General features: G+C 45.6%; 1 protein-coding gene across 1 annotated transcript in view; it reads right to left on the bottom strand.

Annotated features, from left to right (window-relative positions):
• Positions 1-5901: 5901 nt before the first annotated feature.
• LOC120047204 (adhesion G protein-coupled receptor B1-like) overlaps positions 5902-9413 on the bottom strand; it is a 58614-nt gene continuing 55102 nt past the window's right edge. Inside the window, exons 29-32 of the mRNA XM_038992736.1 lie at positions 8171-8856; positions 7209-7244; positions 6748-6870; positions 5902-6096 (exon numbers count right to left, since the gene is read on the bottom strand). Coding sequence (XP_038848664.1) covers positions 5902-6096; positions 6748-6870; positions 7209-7244; positions 8171-8856 — 1040 coding nt within the window. The remainder of the gene's footprint in view (positions 6097-6747; positions 6871-7208; positions 7245-8170; positions 8857-9413) is intronic.

The raw sequence follows: 9413 nt of genomic DNA, 5'->3' as shown, positions 1-9413 counted from the left end.
AGCTCTTCCATTCCCTCTCTCCCCCAGCTCTTTAAATCCATCTCTCCTGTAGCTTTTCCGCTGGCATCAGTGAGGATGGAGCACTCTGAGAGTCCATAGGCGGCCAGTGTTAACTCCTGTCATTTGATCCTCAGTACATTAAAACCTAATGCCAGTCCGTAGTATAATGAGGCTTAATTTGAACCTAATGTCTGCTGATTGCCTAATGTACAATGTGAGGCTAATATCTATGGATGGACGCTAATGATGGGTACTATAGGTTTCTAACAAGACTGCGGCTCACGCTGGATCATTGGAGGCATTCTAATGTGTATATGGGACCAGCGAAGGTCTACCAGAGTCATTTGTAGGGGTTGTAATACTTAGAGAACCTGTTCACTGGACTTTGGACTGGTAGGGTGGTTACGTGAGAAGAAAGGTTGGCTTGGCTGTGAATGAGAGAGGAGATGAGAGGAGAGAGGAAGGTGAGTCAGTGTGTTTGTAACACACACGCACATGCGCACACACACACACCCAGCCAAGGGCTTTGAGGTAGGTCAGCTGTTGGACCCTGTCAGCCTAAATCAGTGCCAGTTTCTCTCTGAGCCCCTGTGACACTGCTGCACATACATTCCCTGTTCTGAAAAACACAAATAAATCATCATCTGTGCCCAACCACAGGAGAGGAGGGAGGGAGACAAAACTCCAGATTCCAGATGAAGAGTCTCACTCTAAATCTACTTTTTTTAAACTTTTTATGGCTGCAGGGGCAGTATTGAGTAGCTCTGTTTAAGGTGCCCATTTCAAACGGCCTCGTACTCAATTCTTGCTCGTACAATATGCATATTATTGTTATTATTGGATAGAAAACACTCTCTAGTTTCTATAGCCGTTTGAATTATGTCTCTGAGTGGAACAGAACTCATTCTACAGCACTTTTCCTGATATGGTGTGAGATTTCAGACATCTTGGCCCCTGCTCCCAGGTCAGTTCATAAGTCCCTGTGAAGGCTATGATGCTACAAACACTGCCTACGCCTTCCTCTAGATGTCAGTAAGAGGTGACAATTTGAATGGAGTCGATTGCGCAATCAGTGCCTGTATAAAACGACAAAGACCGGATGTACCGTTCTTTTCCTGCTGCGCCTGACGCACGATGTACGTTGGACCTGCTCTCTTTCCAAGCTTGGGTTTAGCCAGTAATATTTCGCCGGTCATGTTTTTACTCGTTATAGGTGTTAAAGACATCATAAGGTAGTTAATTTAAACCGTTTTATAGCAATTTATATCCGTTTAGTGCGATTTTGAGGCAATTCTTGGTGATGCACTTTGAAGCTTTGGGCACGTTTCCAGTACCGGTCGAACGTTAGTGGGCATTTCGACGGACAAGCGGACATCTTTCGACCAAAAGAAGATTAGACCCAAGAAAGGATACATTGCCCAAGATTCTGATGGAAGATCACCTCATAGTAAGAAATATTTAAGATGATAAATCGTTGTTCTGTCGAAACATTTTAAACGCATATTCCGCCATTTTCTTTGGTATAGCTTCGCTTGGCGAACCCTGTATTGCACAGTAAGGATAATTTTAGAAATGTAATTCAGCGATTGCATTAAGAACTAATTTGTCTTTCGATAGCTGTCCAACTTATATTTTTTTAGTCAAGTTTATGAATAGTTAATCATGAGACAAGATCACTGTCAAATATGGCGCCCGACATTTTCAGGCTAGTTTTGCTAGTTTTGTCATTGTATAACCACGTTTTTTTGTGGCTAAATATGCACATTTTCGAACAAACTCTATATGTATGTTGTAATATGATGTTACAGGAGTGTCATCGGAAGAATTCTGAGAAGGTTAGTGAAAAAATTAATATATTTTGGCGATGATTACGTTATCGCTCTCTTTGGCTTGAATCGATGCTCTGGTAACGTTTGCACATGTGGTATGCTAATATAACGATTTATTGTGTTTTCGCTGTAAAACACTTAGAACATCTGAAATATTGTCTGAATTCACAAGATCTGTGTCCTTCCATTGCTGTGAGCTGTGTATTTTTAAGAAATGTTTTATGATTAGTAATTAGGTAATACACGTTGCTCTGTGTATTTATTCTAGTCGAGTTGTGATGGTGGGTGCAATTGTAAACTATGATTTATACCTGAAATATGCACATTTTTCTAACAAAACCTATCATATACAATAAATATGTTATCAGACTGTCATCTGATGAGGTTTTTTCTTGGTTAGTGGCTATCAATATCTTTATTTGGCCGAATTGGTGATAGCTACAGGTGGAGAGAGAAAATGGTGGACAAAGAAAAATGGTGTCTTTTGCTAACGTGGTTAGCTAATAGATTTACATATTTTGTCTTCCCTGTAAAACATTTTAAAAATCTGAAATGGTGGCTTTATTCACAAGATCTGTATCTTTCATTTGGTGTCTTGGACTTGTGATTTAATGATATTTAGATGCTACTATTTAATTGTGACGCTATGCTAGCGATGCTAATCAGTGTGGGGGGGGGTGGGGGATGTTGTCATAGGTGTACCGACCTCGGGCTTGCAGCCATAAGAGGTTAAACACCAAGCTAAAACAGAAGAGAATCAGGGAGCGGAACAATGCCCAGTGGTTTGTTGTCCATGTGTGGAAGGCCAGATGCTGTTCTTTGGAGGAGTGTTTCAGTGAGTTCGGTCCACTGTGCAGCTGGCCTCCTCTCTCTGAGTGGAGATGTGGAGGATGGAGGGAGTGTAGGGGTTGGAGAACAAACCTCTGCATAGAGGGGAACAACTCCTACACCTACTGGGATCTGGGCCTCTGTACCTTGGTAACATTTAGATTGATAACGCCTGTCCAAAGTACTTATGGCAGATCAGGTCAAATGTTAATGACTTTTGTGTTTATAATTTGATTCAACTCCATATTTTCCTAAGAGATACGTTGTGGTTAGTCCAGCAGTCCAGCATACCTTTTAAACATTCCTGTATGGTACAGAAGGCCCCTAAAACCTTTTCCATTGGATTTGCCCCACTTAAAATGTCTAAAGTTGATCCATTGTGAATAAATTAATGAATAAATTATAGCCCAATAATTAGGATGAGGACATTTAGCAGCTCTGCAGTGACATGGAGTAATATCCTCTATCCTCTATTTGCCTCCACCGTTGATGGATTCCCTAAATCTAATAATAACACACATCATTTTTATTTGCCTGGGCTATTTACGAGCAGTTAAATCTTTATTAGCCGAGCGAGCGTCTTGTTGTCCAGATTGGGTGTCTGTTCAGGGGCTGTAAATAATGCTTAGGTCATTACAGCCACACGCCTTCCCATTTCTAATCTCACACACAAGTGGAAGCACGAGCACACACACATATGGACGAACATGTACACACGTGCGCGCAAGTGCACACACACACATGAGCGTGCACACATACACACAAGTTGAGCCCTCAATATTCCTACAGGTAATTGCGTTGGATGCCTTGTGCTTTGACAATATGCATTACGGGAAACATATGTTGGAGTCAATTCATGGAATATTTAAACAGATAGTACAAAAACTCCATCGAGTCTAAAACATTGGGGAAGGGGGTGGGGGGGGGGGGGGGGGGGGGTGCTATGCTGACATGTGGAATTGTTTTAAAATGGTCATGCTACTTGATTTTGATTTTGAATTTTAGGATCCATTTAGGTATGGTCTGACAAACACGCTCTAGCTCTGCCACCTTTCACCACAGATGAGGAAGTGCACCACTGGGGGAAGTGGTGGATTGAGAAGCATCCAATACAACAAAACAGATATCTCTAGTTTAAACTGACTGATGTCGATGAGGAGTTTTTTGTTATGTAATTTAGATTTACGCAGCGGTGTGTCAGTGGACTCTAGGGGTTTAAATAGAGTATATATTAGGAATATTGTCAGTATAATGCACCAGGACAACTGATACTTTATTATATAGATATACTTTTATTAGAAATATGACACATTCATTTTGTGCTCTGAAAACTGTACATTAACAAAGAGTCAACCCCTGTGAACTAAAAAGGTGGAGGGGCGGTGGAGGTTAAAGGTCAGGGGACAGAGGTCAGGGTTCATGTCAGACAGGTACAGATCTGAGGAGGGAGTGACAGTCAGTGATACCAAAACACACACTGTTACATGGAGTTACAGAACACTCATATTCCAGTACCCTGAAAAGGATGGGAGGGGAAATGGCACCCTATTCCCTATATAGCGCACTACTTTTAACCTGATGTTAATTCCTGCCAGTTGACCAGGTCAAAAGCAGTGCACTATATAGGGAATAGGGTGCCATTTCGGACGCAGATGTAATCTGAATAATCATGGTCATAATAATAATAATGAGAACAATAATCCCCAAGCACAGTAAGAAAGATATTTATAGGCTAAAATTCATTCTGTAGAACTCTGTTGAAATAATTACATTGCTGTACAACAGGACTCCAAAAGAGCCTTGTGCTTTCTCTGTGTGCAACTAATCCGTACCGCATACTGCCGAGTCACAACCTCTGTAATGTCCTATACAGTATTTATCATATATATTTTTATATTTATTCATTTCCATTGTCATTATTAAGCATAATTCTTTATATACTTTGTGACATGAGTATCCTTCATTTTTTACCACCTGCATTTACCGAACAAGCAGAATTATATTTGCCACAAATGTACCAAGCCTGCTTGTACACCAAGCAACCAATCAACCAATCAAAACACTGTCTCCTTGGCTTCTGCTGAGGTCATAGAAGCTTCCACCAATGAGATATGGCCATCTTGGCTTTCTGTGATGTCATTAAGGGCATCCGCAAATGAGATATCTCATCCTTGTTGGTCTATGCTGATGTCACTATGGCCCCCACCAATGGGAGGGTTTTCCACCCTTTGGCTGACTGTGATGTCATCGGTCTGCTCCCTTCCTGTCAAGGGGGTGGGGACACTGTCTGACAGTGCAGTGGAGGGTGGGGCGGAGGGGCTATTAGTTGGCATGGAGAGGCACATGGTTATGGTCCAGCAGTCTGCCTCCTCCACTGCCTAGGCATGTTTGGGACATGTACTGTATGTTGGTTGAAGGTCTTGTCCAGACCAGGTCCATTGCCTAAAGGCTTGGTTGGAACATGAACTGTGTGGCTGGTCCAGGTGATCTGTTAGCAGGCTGGTGAAGAGTCCATAGGCAGTTGCAGTCTGTCCTTTTAATCTACACTACCTACACCACCCAACTGCCAAACTGGCTAACCATCCACAGAGATCTACCAGGAGGAGAGAGGGACTCAAGCATGTGTCCAGTGAAGTAATAATGTGGATAATAACAGACCAGATATATGACTTTCTGACATAGTAAACAAAAAACTGATTCCAGCAGCAATAAGAAAATATAACAAAATGCACCGCAAACCTGTTCTCATTCCCCCCATTTATAGGCAAGTGTCCTTTCTCTCTTTCCTTCTCGCTCTCTTAGTTGGGTCCTAACATAAAAGAGCTGCTCTCTCTCCCCCTCCCTCTATCTCTCTCTCTCTCTCTCTCTCTCTCTCTGCCTCTCTCTCTCTCTCTCTCTCTCTCTCTCTCTCTCTCTCTCTCTCTCTCTCTCTCTCTCTCTCTCTCTCTCTCTCTCTCTCTCTCTCTCTCTCTCTCTCTCTCTCTCTCTCTCTCTCTCTCTCTCTCTCTCTCTCTCTCTCTCTCTCTCTCTCTCTCTCTCTCTCTCTCTCTCTCTCTCTCTCTCTCTCTCTCTCTCTCACCGTTTCGTTGGTCATTGATCGTTGGTCGTTGGTTCCCAGAGTGAGATTGAGATGTGGAGCTGCGAGAAGGGAAGATGTCTGTCTGTCTGTCTGTCTGAGAGCTGGGCTGGGGGACGGGGTTGGCTGCTCTCTGTCTCTCTCTCGGTCTGTCTCTCTGTCTCAGTCTCAAACCTCTGTCTGCAGGTCCATGATCTCCTGTCCCACCAGAGGGATGGTGGCGCTGGCCTTCTCCCACTCCACGTTCTGCAGCTCCAGGGGAGAGGCCGCCAAGGGCTCCAGGTCCTTCCTCATCCACGACGGGGGAGATTGTGTCTTCCTGATGCCCTCCCAGGCTCTCTTACTGGGTGTCTGCTGCTTGTCCTGTTGGATAGAGGGAGGGACGGGTGAGGAGAACAGGTGAACCAGAGAACAAACTAAATCATCAAAGGGCAAGAGACGTGATATTGAGGCGTTGACATGCATTTTGCATGAGAGACACAGAGAGAGAGACAGAGAGAAAAGAGAGAGTCAGAGAGAGATAGAGAGACAGAGAGATAGCGAAGAAGAGACAGAGATAGAGACAGAGAGATAGAGATACAGAGACAGAGAGGTAGAGATAGAGAAGAGAGATAGAGAGAGGACAGAGACACAGAGACACAGAGAGACACAGAGAGTCAGAGAGACACAGAGAGAAGAGAGATAGAGAGAGGACAGAGACACAGAGACACAGAGAGTCAGAGAGACACAGAGACAGAGAGAGAGAGAGACAGAGAGACAGAGAGAGAGCGACAGAGAGAGACAGAAAGAGAGACAGAGAGAGAGAGACAGAGACAGAGAGAGAGAGACAGAGAGAGAGAGAGAGAGAGAGAGAGAGAGTGCTATTCATGGAGAGAGAATGGTTAAAAAAGGTGGAGAAGGGGAAGAAAGAAGGGGAAGAAAGAGAGTGAGTCAGGCAGACAGAGAGAAAGAGATAATGGGAGAGACAGAGTGTCGTACGCTCATGATGGTCTTGTCGCTGCCTGCTGAGGACACACTCCACCTCTTCCCTGCCTTCCCATCGCCAGGCGGAGACGCCTTGTCCTGGTCTGCACTGTGGATCTTCCTGTTCAGGTCCTGGAACATGTCCTGGTGACGCTTCCGTGTGTGCATGATCTTCTACATGGGACAATCACACAGGAAAATCCACCATCAACATCAATCCTCCTTAAACAACAACATAGCTTGTGCAAGATCTTCTACATGGACCAAACAAATAAAAAACATCCATCATAGAAAAATCATTCATTTAGGTCCCATCCACCACAGACGTCTACAAAGCTTAGATAGAGTACTGCATATGATCTGCTATGCTGTCCCATGCACCATAATTATAAAGAAAAAGGGATTATGTAAATTCTAGTGGATTTTTGGAAGCAGAATTGAGACATTAGACAGTTTGTCAAACCAGCAAGACATTATGTCAGAAGAAATGCAGTCCAGAAGTCTGAAATTACCTCAAAATCCAGCTCCGCGTAGCGAGATTTTCGTCTCTGGAGAAAGACATGAGGAAAAGATATATATAAAAATATATTCTGCTGTCATCTATATGCTGTGTGAATTTGACTAGACACAATGGTGATGTCTTCCTCAGCATTTCACTCTGTTTCACTGTTATTTTCAAATCAGTTAAAACGACTGAGAAAGTTTCTCAGTGATAACAGTGACTCATGAGAAACTGAGCGTCCATGTTGGTTCATCCTGACACCATTGGCGTGAATCCTTGCAGTAAACAGCTTGTGATCGCGTGACCTTTGTCAGCAAGCAGAGAAAGAAAGGCCTGACCTTCAGGCTGGTTGGTTGTTGGTTGCCCTGGCAGCTGCGACCTTGCACGCACAGCATTTTGGGAGGGGAGCGAGTTTGGCCCTGAGGTGAAAAGACACCAGCAGGCTGAGAGGTCTGACTGTCTGCCTATCTGACTGGCTGGCTTGGCACGACTAGCTGTGCGTGGGTGTGTGCTGGTCAGTGTAGCAGTCTGAGTTTGAGCTCCCCCACTGGACTGGCACAGTCAAGGAGAGAATACTAAAACCTGACCTTTTTAAAGATCTTGGCGTTCTGTCGAGCCAGGCGAGATAGGGATATTTCTGTACATGTTGCCACTACAGTGCTGTTACTAAACAGAAAAGGATATCGACTATAAAGATATCTCAACAGAAACTCTATGCCATGAATACAGTGCCACCACATACTGACAGGAAACGGCACTGGCTGATTTCTGATATTTTCTTGATCATGGAAAACACCATAATTTGGTGAGAACATGGGGTTGTGTGTGTGTCTATGTGTGTGTGTGTGTGTATGTGTGTGTGTGTGTGTGTGTGTGTGTGTGTGTGTGTGTGTGTGTGTGTGTGTGTGTGTGTGTGTGTGTGTGTGTGTGTGTGTGTGTGTGTGTGTGTGTGTGTGTGTGTGTGTGTCTTACCTCCAGGGAGCTCATGGAGAGAGTGGACACGGTCTCGCTCTTGGACATCATTCCAGAGTTCCCAGAATCACCCTGTTCACACATGCTGTTGGTCATGTGGGATTCTCCGGAGACGTTCTGCATGTTGTGGACGGGCGACTCCCTCTCCGAGCAGGAGACACTGACCAGGTCCGCAGGCAGGCTCTTCAGCGCGAAACCCGGGACGCCCTCCACCCCCGCCGAGTTGGCCAGGTGGATGAGCCTGGTCTGGGGCATCTGCTGCTCGATGCTGATGTTGTACTTGGCCGTCGTGTCCTCCTTGCTGCCCTTTCCGGGCCGCCCCAGGGTGCCAGTGTTGTTGTTGTTAGGCAGGATGATGTACCCTGGTCCCGGGCCTGTTCCTGTGCCCTCAGGCCCCCCGGCCTCCCCTGTCCCCCGTGGAGACAGCTCCCCGTCCAGCTGTTTAAAGAGCTCCCCGTCACAGATGTAGATGGACTTGGCTCCCGGCAGCTCGGTGCTGATGCCCTTGGTGGCGCCACCCTTCTCCCTGCGCAGGGTGAGGGTATGACTGGGGTAGTCTGCCACATTCTGGAGGTGGACCTTGGCCATGCTGGCAGGCATGGTGTTGAAGTTAGAGCCCTTCTGAAGGGTCAGGGGCTGGGAGGATGGCTTCTCATCACCCTGGAGAGAGGAACGCTTCAGAGTACCTGGGGGGAGAGGGAGGGAGGGAGGGAGGGAGGGAGGGAGGGAGGGAAGGAGGGAGGGAGGGAGGGAGGGAGGGCGACAGAGAGAGAGAGAGAGAGATTTGAGAGGACGCAAAACTCAGAGATAAAGAGAGGGTGACTCAAGATGTCCAACTCAGACTTGGACATGCTATAGAATGAGTGCAAACCTTCCCACTGTTGATTGAACTAGTGACTACACTGCCTTCCTTGAACTTCTGATCATTAGCTTGAAGATTACGCCGCGACCCCGTTTCACAGTAACTGCTGGCTTGCTGTGGTGTGCATCTCACTATTGAGCACAGGGCTAGACAACAGCATCAGACAACTTCCTGTCAGCATGACAAAATATCTTACAATCACTCCCCAGTCCCCACCGCTCCACACACACTCACACAAAGAAAAAGTCATTTCACTCCTCTTATATTCCATCTCCCCCTTCAGTGGGCTTGTCTGCTGTGTCTCGCGTCTCAATGGCGTTTCTGCTCCAGATGCTTTTCCTGATATCCTGTCTCGGGAGATAATCAGATTCCCTTCCGCTC

The sequence above is a fragment of the Salvelinus namaycush genome, chromosome 5 (genome assembly GCF_016432855.1).
Source record: "Salvelinus namaycush isolate Seneca chromosome 5, SaNama_1.0, whole genome shotgun sequence".
NCBI lineage: Eukaryota > Metazoa > Chordata > Actinopteri > Salmoniformes > Salmonidae > Salvelinus > Salvelinus namaycush.
Note: the sequence above shows the minus strand (reverse complement) of the source record. Positions and strands in the feature narration are given on the sequence as shown.